Source organism: Argopecten irradians, chromosome 3, assembly GCF_041381155.1.
Source record: "Argopecten irradians isolate NY chromosome 3, Ai_NY, whole genome shotgun sequence".
Classification (NCBI taxonomy): Eukaryota; Metazoa; Mollusca; class Bivalvia; order Pectinida; family Pectinidae; genus Argopecten; species Argopecten irradians.
The window spans coordinates 23,039,733-23,056,013 of NC_091136.1; the positions used below are offsets into that span (position 1 = coordinate 23,039,733).

Below are 16,281 nucleotides of genomic sequence, written 5' to 3' on the forward strand. Positions count from 1 at the left end.
GATGTTTTTCGTCTTATTGTTTAGAAATACTGTGAAATCAATAATGTGTGTAGAACTCATATACAGAGTTATCGTTCTTTGTTCCACATATAATATATATATGCATAAATCAACATATTTCAAATAGAAATTTTCAATATTTCCCCTTCGTCAATTTTTGTCAATTTTTAGTATGTGCTTTATGATGTCATAAATGATAATATTTAGCTGACATTGTTTCTGTTGCAATTACGTAGAAGTTAAACGTAGTAAATAAACTATCCTAGATTAGCCTAGGGGTCAGAAGGGCGGGCCAAAATGGCTAAAATTTCAAAAATGTTCTTTTGAATCTAGAGATTTGATAGAATCAAATGCTCTTCAGATATTGAAAGGTTTTAAGACCCTCTACAATAATTATGAATCTTATGGCCCCAGGGTCTCAGATTTTCCATAAGGAGGGGGTGTTATCTATAGTTTATATAAGGAAAACACATTTTTGATAATTATTCTGTCATTTGTTATAGGAAAGGAGTAAAATGTCAGAATTATCTGAGATGGCGGTTGAACCTTTGTTGACAAAATTTCCCTGACTGTCACCAGTGGTCTGAGGGGTGGGACCAAATATTATGAAACATATTCTTCAGGTTGGTAAGGAATGTTATATAAATGGATATTTGACACAACCAACGAAATTATTACTTGTGACGCATCGATAACCACACTGTTATCTTCATCAGATGTAAAAGCAACTAAATTATTATTTGTGACGCTTCAATAACCACACTGTTATCTTCATCAGATGTAAAAGCAACAAAATTATTACTTGTGACGCTTCAATAACCACACTGTTATCTTCATCAGATGTAAAAGCAACAAAATTATTACTTGGGACGCTTCAATAACCACACTGTTATCTTCATCAGATGTAAAAGAAACAAAATTATTACTTGTGACGCTTCAATAACAACACTGTTATCTTCATCAGATGTAAAAGCAACAAAATTATTACTTGTGACGCTTCAATAACCACACTGTTATCTTCATCAGACGTAAATGACTAGTACAATATAATTGCACTGAGGAGGTATGTTGGTACGAGATGGAAACCTCAGTGTGTAAGCATGTAGGAGATGTTAAAAACTGTCGACAGCCCATTTGGCATGGAGTTGACTTCTGTAAAAGGGCATGCCAAGTACTTCAATTACTAATAAGTTTCTTAGACTGCTATTGAAAACATTAAAACATAAATACATCACATTGATTTTTATTCTTAAATCATTAAACAAAAATTGATCGTAAACATGACTTAAAACATAAAAATTATTGGCAAATAGGCAACACAGAAAACTGTAATACATATATATACATAATATAGATAAACCTTTACTGAAACAAACACCAGAGGTATAATTATATCTACCAACAATAGCTAGAACTGAAAGTACATTATCAATTCTAGACCCACCACCAGTCTTCAGAATATAAAAATCATCACTAAAATTTGGCTTGTAGAGACTGGTCAAATAAGATGAAGTTTAACTTTATACACAAGTTTTTATTGGTGTGAAACCACAAACTCTGTAGAATACGGGAGTTTCGAGATCCCAAATCTACGTGGGTAAAGTACAATTTACTGTCGATTAGTCCCACCTTCCGGTGATTATGATGTCACGAAACTCAATCAAATGATGACGTCATAATAATCGGATGGTTGGACTAATTGACGGTAAATTGTACTTTACCCACGTCGTTTTCGGATCTCAAAACTCCCCTATTGGCCCCGATTTCTATAACAAACTTAGGTCAACAACTGATTTAAGTTGAAATCAAAATTTTGCACACAATATTTAAGGGAAAACATTGAAGTTTTGACCTAACTCTGCACTTTCTTTTTGAGAAATCAGAGATTGGTCTGGCCTTGGAAAACTATGTTCCTTATTAACTGATCATGAGTGATGGTATAGATATAGAGTAAACCGGTAGTTCATTGGTCAATAACACTGGCTGGTCAGAGTGCTGACCACACAGATAGAGTAAACTGGTAGTTCAGTGGTCAATAACACTGGCTGGTCAGTGTGCTGACCACACAGATAGAGTAAACCGATAGTTCATTGGTCAATAACACTGGCTGGTCAGAGTGCTGACCACACAGATAGAGTAAACCAGTAGTTTATTGGTCAATAACACTGGCTGGTCAGAGTGCTGACCACACAGATAGAATAAACTGGTAGTTCATTGGTCAATAACACCGGCTGGTCATAGTGCTGACACACAGATAGAGTAAACTGGTAGTTCAGTGGTCAATAACACTGGCTGGTCAGAGTGCTGACCACACAGATAGAGTAAACTGGTAGTTCATTGGTCAATAACGCTGGCTGGTCAGAGTGCTAACCACACAAATAGAGTAAACTGTTAGTTCATTGGTCAATAACGCTGGCTGGTCAAAGTGTTGACCACACAGATAGAGTAAATTGGTAGTTCATTGGTCAATAACGCTGGCTGGTCAGAGTGCTGACCACACAGATAGAGTACACTGGTAGTTCATTGGTTAATAACACTGGCTGGTCAGAGTGCTGACCACAGCTGTTTATGTATCAAACCATAAAATGAAGTGTTTCGTTGGATTATTAAGACAAGAGATTGTGATCATCAACATTTCTAATGGTAACGGTAGATAATTTTTAAGGCGTTACTGCTCGCATAATTTTCTGAATAAAGGGTTGAATTTTACACATTACAATATATTCCATTATCAATTCATTCCTTTAAATCTTCAATTTTGTAATATAGTAGTACATGTATAAGCATAAGTCATATATTTGTATTAAAATCAGAAAGCATATTGGAAAAATAGTCATAGATATCATAAATAATTCACCATTCAAGAATGAACCTGACCTCCTTTCCTACCATACTTGAGGTGAATTTCGTCCATGCATGGCTATATAATAACCACAGGCTAAACACTGGAGCAACTCAGCATTGTCATGATAATGTAACAGGAGTGTAGACCTATATGACTGGAGTTTATACAAGGGGAGATAATCTGGTATTAAAATTGGACAAGAGAAATTAAGTTAGGATCTTGTGGTCAGTCTATATAAAACTCAACAGGAACGACTACTTGTTAAGAACACTGTTACACAACACTTGAACTAAGGCAAACAAACCACAAGTAAAATTAAAGGCACAATATTTGTATGTTTCAGTAAAATTTCGAGACAAAATTTGAAAATCTGACAGATAGATTGGGCAAAATCAAAGATTAAAAAAAAATCTTTAAAAGATTCTGTCATTTATCCCGCATAGTCACATTTATAATTTATTTTGCATGTTTTAACTAATATCCTACCTATCTGTTGGGCCTGAATTGATTCTGACAGTAACACCACAAGTGATATCTGACTATTGAGGTTTTTATTTTAGATTTGTTTATTTAAGTTTAGCAGCCCATTAAAATTCAGGGTCATTATATAATGTACATTTGTTCATTGTGTATGTAATACTGGTTCCAGTCACTACATACAGTTTCTGTACAAAACAAACACCTGTGGTTATCCGGCCTGGTTTGATGTCCACTAACTGTGTGGAGTTGTTATATAAAGCTGTGAGTGGGTAGATAGAGTATGGGTATATTACATGGGTGTTATAATCCTGTTAATACACTCAGTTTATAAGTAAGGCAATAATGGCATACATGATGAATTGACATATTTACGTCATATCTTTGTTTGTTTGTTGAAAATGTGAAAATGTGTAATAAAAAACACAAAACAATAAATCCACAGAAACTAAAGGAAGTATGAGATTATTACCCATTCAGGCAATATTTCCTAGTTGGTATCAGATATCTTTCCACTATGCACTATAACAGTACTGTATCATTACAATGTTTCTGTAAGAGTGCTGTTGAGTTGGTAACCATGGTAACATGACCATCCCCTTGTATACCCACCATCCTCTCCTACTCATCATTATAGGTGATACTTAGTTGGTAACCATGGTAACATGACCATTCCCTTGTATACCCACCATCCTCTCCTACTCATCATTATAGGTGATACTTAGTTGGTAACCATGGTAACATGACCATTCCCTTGGGTACCCACCGTCCTCTCCTACTCACCATAATAGGTAATACTTAATTGGTAACCATGGTAACATGACCATTCCCTTGGATACCGACCGTTCTCTCTCCTACACACCATTATAGGTAACCATGGTAACATGACCATCTCCTTGTATACCCACCATCCTTTCCTACTCATCATTATGGGTGATACTTAGTTGGTAACCATGGTAACATGACCATTCCCTTGGGTACCCACCGTCCTCTCCTACTCACATAATAGGTAATACTTTATTGGTAACCATGGTAACATGACCATTCCCTTGGATACCGACCGTTCTCTCTCCTACACACCATTACAGGTAACCATGGTAACATGACCATCCCCTTGTATACCCACCATTCTCTCTCCTACTCAAAATTATAGGTGATACATAATTGGTAACCATGGTAACATGACCATCCCCTTGGATACCCACCATCCTCTCTCCTACTCACCATTATATGTTATGCATAGTTGGTAACCATGGTAACATGACCATCCCCTTGGATACCCACCATCCTCTCTCCTACTCACCATTATAGGTTATACATAGTTGGTAACCATGGTAACATGACCATTCCCTTGGGTACCCACCGTCCTCTCCTACTCACCATAATAGGTAATACTTAATTGGTAACCATGGTAACATGACCATTCCCTTGGATACCGACCGTTCTCTCTCCTACACACCATTATAGGTAACCATGGTAACATGACCATCTCCTTGTATACCCACCATCCTCTCCTACTCATCATTATGGGTGATACTTAGTTGGTAACCATGGTAACATGACCATTCCCTTGGGTACCCACCGTCCTCTCCTACTCACCATAATAGGTAATACTTAATTGGTAACCATGGTAACATGACCATTCCCTTGGATACCGACCGTTCTCTCTCCTACACACCATTACAGGTAACCATGGTAACATGACCATCCCCTTGTATACCCACCATTCTCTCTCCTACTCAAAATTATAGGTGATACATAATTGGTAACCATGGTAACATGACCATCCCCTTGGATACCCACCATCCTCTCTCCTACTCACCATTATATGTTATGCATAGTTGGTAACCATGGTAACATGACCATCCCCTTGGATACCCACCATCCTCTCTCCTACTCACCATTATAGGTTATACATAGTTGGTAACCATGGTAACATGACCATCCCCTTGGATACCCACTTTCCTATCTCCTACTCACAATTATTGGCGATACATAGTTGGTACAACCATGGATACCCACCGTCCTCTCTCATACTCTCCATTATAGTTGATACGTAGTTGGTAACTATGATAACATGACCATTCCCTTGGATACCCACAATCCTCTCTCCTACTCTCCATAAAAGGTGATACTTGGTTGGTAACCATTGTTACATGACATCCCCTTGGATACCCACAATCCTCTCTCCTACTCTCCATTATAGTTGATTCGTAGTTTTTAACCATGGTTACATGACCATCCCCTTGGATACCCACAATCCTCTCTCCTACTCTCCATTATAGGTGATACGTATTTGGTAACCATGGTAACTTGACCATCCCCTTGGATACCCACCGTCCTTGCCTTTGTGCGGCGTCCCATTAAAAGCTATGATAAGTAATAACCATGTCAGTTTTTTTATGAGTTATATACATGTAATTAGGAAAGCTCTAATTCCTGAAGAGAAACCACAGCCCACATGTACAGGTCTTAAAAACGATGCTTCTGAGGTGACGGGCTATAAATACTCACTCCAGAAAATGGAGGGCTAGTGGTAGAATGTCTGGCACCTTAACCACTCCGCCACCATGACCCAGAAAAGGAGGGCTGTTTGTGGCTGGCTCTCAGAGCTCCCTTTTTGAGGCCAAAATTATATAAATTAATCTTTCTTAAATGCAGAAAGCAAATATGCAAACCATAAAATTTCTTTTATTTTATTTATCTATTAATACTGCATTATTAGGTTTTTTTTAGAATTGATTTGTTACACTTTTAGTAAGCACTTTGTGTAATAACTGAAACTTTCATCCCATAAAGCAATCCCTTAAATTTTTCTAAACTTCCCAGTACCCTGAGCATTAATCTAATTAAAATAAATATGTCTATATATGATTATATTAATACTGAATATTAAAAATTCTGTATACAAAGACTAGTTAAATACCGTATCATATTTACCAGTACATACATCAATATAAAAAAAATGCACACTATTGAACACAAAATGTAACATCAAATGCTTCATATTACATAGACAATTCTGAGGACATTTCAATATATCAGTTACTGCAACAGAGAATTATTTGCACAAAAATGTTGAAAACATCAAAATCTGACGAAGTATCTGTGCTTATGTTTCATTACTAAATGATTTTATACTCAGGTATGGCATTTTTTATTGTTGGAGACCAGCAGGTGACCGCACTACACTACGGTGATAAGTGTAACATAGTGTAGTACATCACCCATGGGTCTCCAATGGCGTGTATTTGATGAGCCCTGAGACACATTTTCACTCTCTTTTGCTTGATAATTATTGTAATAGGAAAAGGGATTTGTAGTGCGGATATCAAAACAAATTAATGTTAAAAATCGGCATTTATCCCTCCAAAAACTTTGTACTTTGAATCATACAACCATATTTTATTTGTTCTAGCTTTCATAAATTAAATAAGGTCTAGGATAGACAGATCTTATAAAATAAGGTCTAGGATAGACACGTCTTATAAAATAAGGTCCATGATAGACACATCTTATAAAATAGGGTCCAGGATAGACACGTCTTATAAGATAAGGTCCAGGATAGACACGTCTTATAAAATAGGGTCCAGGATAGACACATCTTATAAAATAGGGTCCAGGATAGACACGTCTTATAAAATAGGGTCCAGGATAGATACATCTTATAAAATAAGGTCCAGCACACTGAAGATGCCTTACATGGTATGAATAATGAAATTAGCAATAATAATAGTATTATCCCAAAAAAACTTTTCAAATTAAACGCACAAAGATGTTACATAATGAAATTGATTTGAACATGCAAAATTATATACAAATAGCATTCATTTTTCTAATAACAAAATTAGTAAAAAACAGGAATATAAAATGAAAACCAGGAATATATAATGGGCAATTGTTTTGATAATAGTAACAAACATTCACATACAAAATATTACTTCCTATTACTGATCTATAGGTACGGTTTGTAATTTCCCTGGTCAGTGTACTAGTACACATTAACCAAGTATTAGTAATTCTATTCACTAGGGTGCACAGAATCCTATATCTGTAGGGACTGCAGTGTAATAGGTTCAAACTTTCAGTCTGGTATATAATTGGTCTGATTAACTTAATCATTAATAATATGTGTATATATATATATATATATACATAACAAGAGATCCCAGAGGGATCTTGGCGCCCACCATAGAATGATCTATGTCTGACAATAAAAAGAAGGATCTTTTCTCTGCTTTTCAAACTTTTTCAAATATACAACACATGACATTTAAGACAAATCGCTTTATTGCTTTCTGAGAATCAGCAGTGAAATCCAAGATGGTGACAGGTTGGCCATCTTGTTGACCAATCAGTCTCAAAGGTACTATGCCATAAAGCCCAAGGGGAAACTACGCATGAAATATGAGAGATATCCCTTCAGTAATTGCAGACAAATAGCGATAACTATCAAATCCAAGATGGCTGCCTGGCGGCCATCTTGTTGACCAATCAGTCCAAAAATGCAATATGCACAACTAGGGTCCTAGGGGAACCTACATATGAAATTTGAGAAAGATCCCTTCAGTACTTTCTGAGAAATAGCGGTAACAAACTTTAACTATCAAAATCCAAGATGGCCGCTGGTCGGCCATCTTGTTGAGTGATCGGTCCAAAAATGCTATATGCACAACTAAGGTCCTAGGGGAACCTACATATGAAATTTGAGAAAGATCCCTTCAGTACTCTCTGAGAAATAGCGGTAACAAACTTTAACTATCAAAATCCAAGATGGCCGCCAGTCGCCCATCTTGTTGAGCGATCGGTCCAAAAATGCAATATGCACAACAAGGGTCCTAGGGGAACCTACATATGAAATTTGAGAAAGATTGCTTCAGTACTTTCTGAGAAATAGCGGTAACAAACTTTAACTATCAAAATCCAAGATGGCCGCCGGTCGGCCATCTTGTTGACCGATCGGTCCCAAAATGCAATATGCACAACTAGGGTCCTAGGGGAACCTACATATGAAATTTGAGAAAGATCCCTTCAGTACTTTCTGAGAAATAGCGGTAACAAACTTTAACTATCAAAATCCAAGATGGCCGCTGGTCAGCCATTTTGTTAAGCGATCGGTCCCAAAATGCAATATATACAACTTGGGTCCTAGGGGAACCTACATATGAAATTTGAGAAAGATCCCTTCAGTACTTTCTGAGAAATAGCGGTAACAAACTTTAACTATCAAAATCCAAGATGGCCGCCGGTCGGCCATCTTGTTGAGCGATTGGTCCCAAAATCCAATATGCACAACTAGGCTCCTAGGGGAACCTACATATGAAATTTGAGAAAGATCCCTTCAGTAATTTCTGAGAAATAGCGGTAACAAACTTTAAGTATCAAAATCCAAGATGGCCGCTGGTCGGCCATCTTGTTGAGCGATCGGTCCCAAAATGCAATATGCACAACTAGGGTCCTAGGGGAACCTTCATATAAAATTTGAGAATGATCCCTTCAGTACTTTCTGAGAAATAGCGGTAACAAGCACTGTTAACGGACGGACGGAAGGACGGACGGACGGACGACGGACCACGGACGAAAGGCGATTTGAATAGCCCACCATCTGATGATGGTGGGCTAAAAAGAAAACACCACTATAAAACAGTTTTAAAACCATCACATGGACATGGTTCTTTTTTACTTATATATATATTTTACTGAAATTAATGAAAAAAACATTTCTTTGAATTACTCCAAATCAACAAAATTCAGACATAAAAATATATACAAGATAAGAGTGACTTTGTCCCTTACATGAATTTAAGACATATTATGTACTTGATAGATGAGTACCCGCCAACAATAAAGCATTTAAAGTAGGGATGTCACTTAACAGAAACTTACTATTTGAATATTCGGTAGGTTCAATATTCAAATATTAATTTCTAATGTAGAAATTATCACGAGATGTCAGTTAACAAGCTTTGTCAATACTATATGCTGAATGCGTCAAAACATAAACAAACATTCTTTAAGTTATGTATTTTATCCCTTTTGAACATTGTGATACTAACTATAGTTTTGTTTTCGAGCTTATTTTGAAATGGTTGCATGAAACACATGCAACATCAATTGATCCAATTTAAAGATGAAACATAGATTCACGAGGGTTCCCAAAAGGGGTATCTTTGGATCGCTATGCACTGTACATTGAAAACTCTGATTTCATGTGGGATTTTTACCCCCTTCTTGAACATGAATCCTTTATTTAAACATGTTTTAACCAGAGCAAACAAACTTCTAGAAACAAAATGACTGTCCTGTTGATAAAACAAAGTGGTTGAATATGATTTGTTCTTAATAATAAAATGTAAAATCCACTCATAGAATGTGTGTAATTGTGGCATGATTATTTATGAATTTTGTAACAAATCTATTCACCCAGACCAATGGAATGCATCAGTATAGAGTTCCCTCATACCTCTGTGTAAGCCTTCCAAACTCATAAAGACTGATCGACAGAGTGGGTAAATCATACGACAGGAGGTAGACAACAAACATATAAATACCTCATTGTTTACACTACATTATCTACTTATATAATACTCAACGGAACTCAAAAAATAATACCATCACTTAGCTGCTAATTTACCTAATTCCTTAGCTGATCAGCTGTCTCATCATGTTGGATTTGTATTTCAAAGTGTGAATCTACCTTCTGCTGATGTGTATGAATTCATGGTCATTTTACGTAGCATAATATAATTTGATTATGATATATTGGTATACTGATAGATGTGTTTTGTAAGTACATATTAACGTATGTGAAAATCTGTCAGGTGACAGAGCTATATGCAAGGAAGACATTTCTATAGTTATATTAGATATACCTTGTTTGTATAATAATCTAAAATATAGAAATTCAGTATTCTAAGAACTTTATATTGCTTTTTTATACAAATATATTAGCAAATGTAATACAATTGTCATAGAATTTGTTAGTATCCCAGGGTCTGATTTCTCTGATGAAATCAGGATGATGACTAGTTTTAATGTACATCGTACAACTGTAACACAACATAACACATGTTCTATTTACAACATAAAACTCAATTGTACCCCTCAAACATCCATAATGGTAATAAAGATTGTATAATGTAAAGAAATGAAATGAAATGATGGTAATGTTTCTCTCTCAATAAGTAAAAAAAACTATAAAGTCCCGATATATGTAACTAGCTATGTTAAAAGGTTAAAAGTGACCCCAGATATTGATATCATTTGTAGATGTTGTTAAAATTAATTAAGTTATACAAAGACTATTTATAATGATTTCTTAGTAGCATTGTAACTTGATGGTTGTAAACATGCTTTCATTGTAAACTTGTCACCATACAAGTTAAGAATGTTGCCGAATGGAAGTAAAAAAGGTCATGACTCATTCTTTTGAGAGATCAGATACACGTCAAGTAGTCATATCGTGTTCTTGGCGACGATGTTACAATATAGTCTAACATTTTAATTTAAAAAGTTAGACTCACTTAAATATCAAAAATACATAGAAATTTTTAATCAGTGTTTCCAAATCAGTACCGTTCATCTTGACATGATTTTAGTCTTATTTCTACATCAATTACAACATGATTTTTTGTTCAAAATCATTCTGAATCCTGAAAATATCTGGCAGTTACATATACTCAGTATTAGGACTTAAAGGTACAAATGTACTTGTGTAACACATCCTCCACACTTTCCAAAGACTTATTGTTGATCTTCACAATTTTACTTATGACCATATGTCATAGTAACCCCAGGAGAATGATGTAATAACTACAGGGTAAATACCCCATAGCATTACCTAGGACCATATGTCATAGTAACCCCTGGAGAATGATGTAATAACTACAGGGTAAATACCCCATAGCATTACCTAGGACCACATGTCATAGTAACCCCAGGAGAATGATGTAATAACTACAGGGTAAATACCCCATAGCATTACCTAGGACCACATGTCATAGTAACCCCTGGAGAATGATGTAATAACTACAGGGTAAATACCCCATAGCATTACCTAGGACCATATGTCATAGTGACCCCTGGAGAATGATGTAATAACTACAGGGTAAATACCCCATAGCATTACCTACGACCATATGTCATAGTGACCCCTGGTAAATGATGTAAAAACTACAGGAATGTTTCCAATGATAATGTAGTTTTATGTGTAAATCTAATTGGCAAAACAATACAGCGTTGGAATTTTGCGAGTCCAAAAATGTGACTTTACCCTAAAAATATACACAAGAATTGGAATACATACACAAATATTGCTGGTGGCGCCATCAAATTATACAAGATTAGTTGGACAAACACAATGAAAACTTGAGTTTTATTGTTACTATTATGATATTGACAAAGGTTATATGGTATACTTGTACTTGGAAGTTATTATTGAGATGCCCTACATTAATCAGCATGTGCATCTGTCCTTCCGTCCGTCTGTCTGTCTGTTACGATGAAAGGAAATGAAGTATTGTTCTCTTTAGCAGGATGATTGCCGGGGTAACCAAATTTAAAATGGCTGCTTGCTCAGTGGCCATCTTGGATTTAAACAGTGAGATAAATGAAAGTTTTTAATTTGTAGCTAAAGGGCGTTGACTTAAAGGGGTCAAGGTCATTAGTTCAAAGGTCAATATTGTCTTATAATATAATAAAACAATCAAGCTAAGACTCACCTCACCTGATCATAGGTCGGTGACATTGGGTCATAGGTCAAGGTGATTGTGTCAGAAGTCAAAGTCACTGGGTAACAAGGTCTAGCTGGCCATAACTGAGTCACAGCTTGTCTGATCAGAACAAAAATGACAATTCTTCAGCGTTACTATAATCTGACTGCAATACCCTTTGCTATTAATCATAAGTCTCTAATGATGCTGCATTACATATTACAATGTTAATATTCAAGCATTATTATAAGATGTATGTTTTAAAAATACTAATCTCATTTGAAAGGCTAAGTTCTACCAGCCAACATTACCTCTCCGGTAGTGTTGTGTTTACTATGAGTATTCAATATCAACATAACATGATAAAAACCCAGGGCATACAACATAAATAGGTGTGAAATACAAACAATGAATCATTTCCCCCCAAAATGTTTCTTTATAGGAATTATTTAAGCAATGGACAGAAATGTAGCATATAGCCGATCTGAGTCCTGTTAGGGTGAAATGATTATCTGTTTTCACCCATTGGAATCAATAATATATACCATGTACATGTACATGGTACTACATTTACAATCTGGTATAAATGATAGTTACATGTTTTACAATAAAACACAACTAAGAGTTGGCAAATGATGTCAGTAAGAGAGCAAATACTGGAACTGCTAGCAAAATAATAAAGCATTTCCGGTAAAGAATTGAACATTTTATATAAAATTATTCAGTAATCACCTTTTTTTCTTTCTTTTTTTTAATTTTTCGATGATTTTGAATACCGATAAAAAGTCATTAACACACATTGCTATACATGTATGATTTTGTAGCAATTGATGTCGTGGGTTTGAAGCAGATTGTTTTGAGCTTCCCATCTAATTTTTTTTTTTGAAAATAACAGCAATATTTCCATATACATGTACCTACTTAAGGTAGATGGTATGGTTTTAAAGTTTTTTTTCACCTGTACTTTGGGATTACCATATAACTAGTGTTTATTGTTCAGTTGCTTAATCTGTAGCCCAAACTTTGCATTTAGAAAAATATGAAGTTCCTGGTCCCAGTTAAAATTTGTTTCTGAAACATGAAAATTCAAATATAAACAAAAGGCCCAGAGCGTTTGTATCACTCACCAGGTTTGTTATGCTTGTTCTCAATATAGGCTCATTGTTTCTTTTCTCATGAATTTTAATGATCTTCCTCTAATTTAAATATTGTGCCCCACCCCTCCTGCTCAAGGGGATCAGAGCCAAGATTTAAACTTTGGTCTATTTCTCCAAGGATGTTTCTGGTTGAATTTGGTTACAATCCAGGCAAAAATCTATGACTAGTAGCGATTTAAAGATACTCCACCGCCGATAGAGCATAGATAATATTTATCACTTCGAGATAATAATATTGATGTTTAATCATGTGTATAAATATCTAATTAACACAAAAGTAAATACAAAATAATTTGTTGGCTGTTGTCTGTGTAATCAGTTCCTCATTCCATATAGGGCATAGTGTCATGGATTTTTTTGGGGATGAAATTAATTATTTTAAATACTTTTATATTGAAGTAAAACCAGAAGCTCAACCTTTTCAATAACGGTAATAGTGTAAAGTAACTAACTTTTGTTACTGAAGAAAAATAATTATTCATCTGCTCGTGTTTTTAACAGATAACAAGAGCTGTTGGAGAACAGCAAAGCTCGCCTATTCAGAAGAAGTTGATGTTCAAGTATTTACTATTTAAACATGGAAATATGACAAATTAACAGACTCAAAAAAAAACCTAAAGGGCACCAAATTGGTTGTATTATCACGTTCAGCATCCATACACATTAGCAAAATAAAATCATAAAAACATTTATGATGACTTATGCTTAAACAATTGACAAAATAGAAACTTGCTTAAAAACTTTAACATGGAAATATGACAAATTAACAGACTCAAAAAACCCCTAAAGGGCACCAAATTGGTTGTATTATCACGTTCAGCATCCATACACATTAGGAAAATAAAATCATAAACATTTATGATGACTTAAGCTTAAACAATAGACAAAATAGAAACTTGCTCAAAAACTTTAACATGGAAATATGACAAATTAACAGACTCAAAAAAAACCTAAAGGGCCCCAAATTGGTTGTAATTTCACGTTCAGCATCCATACGCATTAGGAAAATAAAATCATTAACATTTATGATGACTAAGCTTAAACAATTGACGAAACAGAAACTTGCTCAAAAACTTTAACGTGAAATGGGACGCCAACGCTGACGCCGACGCCGGGGTGACAACATTAGCTCCCCCTATTCTTCGAATAGGCGAGCTAAAAATTAGTCAGCGGTGAAGCATCTTTAAAGGATTTACCTCTATTAGGCCTGACCCTCTTGCCTCAGAGGTCAAGGGGTCAGAGCCAAGATTTATACAAACTCTGTTCCCCTTACCCCAAATGTGTTTCTGGCCAAATTAGGTTAGAATTCATTCTTAACTATATGACTAGAAGTGAGTTAAGCAAATTGTTGACAGACGACAGACAGACACTGGATGCCTGACGCTGCGTCATGACATCAGCTAAAAACTAACGTTGAGAAAATAAAATCTGACTAATGTAGAAATAAACATCCATCATAAAATATTTCTCTTGTTCAGTGTAAATACAAACAATGCAGCAGTCAGAAGAGGAAGGCTAGGCACGACGATACTATACTAAACACTGGCGAGTACAGATAACACCAGAATACATAGCCCGAGGTTGCATAGAACAAATGGAAAAACAGCAGACTTATTAGATCTAGGTCCACACTTTGTCTCTTCATGCGAGGCTGCTGTCTCTGTTCTTTGTCCGAGTCCTCCAAATTAACATTATTTGTGTAAAATTGCTCTAAAAACTTGTCCTTTTCGTGGTAACGATCATATAGCCAGTGTGTAAAGAGTTCTGTGTTGTGGGTTGGTACCTGGTTTATAGGATACACACGGTAGTGTACGGAGATGTCCCGCGGTGCCCAATACCCTATACATATCCCATGAAGGTCAAGTGGCTCGGCCTGAGGGTAGCCTATAGTCATATCTACTATCCAGTCAATTCTAGTCAATTTAGACGAAGGATCTTCTTTTGATTGTTGCTTTTCAACTGAAACAAAACAGAAATATTTCAGGTGTTAATTAATCCAAATTCTAGTTACTGAATGAACTAGAGTTCATTTGATAGTGTCCTTCTAACTATGGTCATGCCATATTTCAGAAATAGTGGGGAGCTAGAGTTCTAGAGAAAAACATTAACAAATGCCTATAGGCTAAAACATGCAAGACAGTGCGGTCCCTAGCCTGCTGGACAAGACAGTGCGGTCCCTAGCCTGCTGGACAAGACAGTGCCGTCCCTAGCCTGCTGGACAAGACAGTGCTGTCCCTAGCCTGCTGGACAAGACAGTGCCGTCCCTAGCCTGCTGGACAAGATAGTGTCGTCCCTAGCCTGCTGGACAAGATAGTGTTGTCCCTAGCCTGCTGAACAAGATAGTGTCGTCCCTAGCCTGCTGGACAAGACAGTGCCGTCCCTAGCCTGCTGGACAAGACAGTGCCGTCCCTAGCCTGCTGGACAAGACAGTGCCGTCCCTAGCCTGCTGGACAAGAACGTGCCGTCCCTAACTTACTGGACAAGACAGTGTCGTTCCTATAACTTACTGGACAAGATAGTGTCGTCCCTAACTTATTGGACAAGATAGTGTCGTCCCTAGCCTGCTAGACAAGACAGTGTCATCCCTAACTTACTGGACAAGACAGTGTCGTCCCTAACTTACTGGACAAGACAGTGTCGTTCCTAAAACTTACTGGACAATATAGTGTCGTCCCCATAACTTACTGGACAAGATAGTGTCGTTCCTAACTTACTGGACAAGATAGTGTCGTTCCTATAACTTACTGGACAAGATAGTGATGTCCCTAACTTACTGGACAAGACAGTGTCGTCCCTAACTTACTGGACAAGATAGTGTCGTTCATAACTTACTGGACAAGATAGTGTCGTTCCTAACTTACTGGACAAGATAGTGTCGTTCCTAACTTACTGGACAAGACAAGATAGTGTCGTCCCTAACTTACTGGACGAGACAGTGTCTTCCCTAACATATTGGACAATATAGTGTCGTCCCTAATTTACTTGACAAGATAGTGTCGTTCCATACTTACTGGACAATACAGTGTCGTTCCTAACTTACTGGACAATATAGTGTCGTTCCTAACTTACTGGACAATATAGTGTCGTTCCT

General features: G+C 36.3%; 1 protein-coding gene across 1 annotated transcript in view; it reads right to left on the minus strand.

Moving 5' to 3' along the window:
* Window positions 1-1,227: 1,227 nt before the first annotated feature.
* The window catches only part of LOC138317908 (acyl-CoA:lysophosphatidylglycerol acyltransferase 1-like), a 31,392-nt gene continuing 16,338 nt past the window's right edge, over window positions 1,228-16,281 (minus strand). The window contains exon 6 of the mRNA XM_069259878.1: window positions 1,228-15,149. Within this exon, the coding sequence (XP_069115979.1) occupies window positions 14,692-15,149 (458 nt within the window). The 3' untranslated portion in view covers window positions 1,228-14,691. The remainder of the gene's footprint in view (window positions 15,150-16,281) is intronic.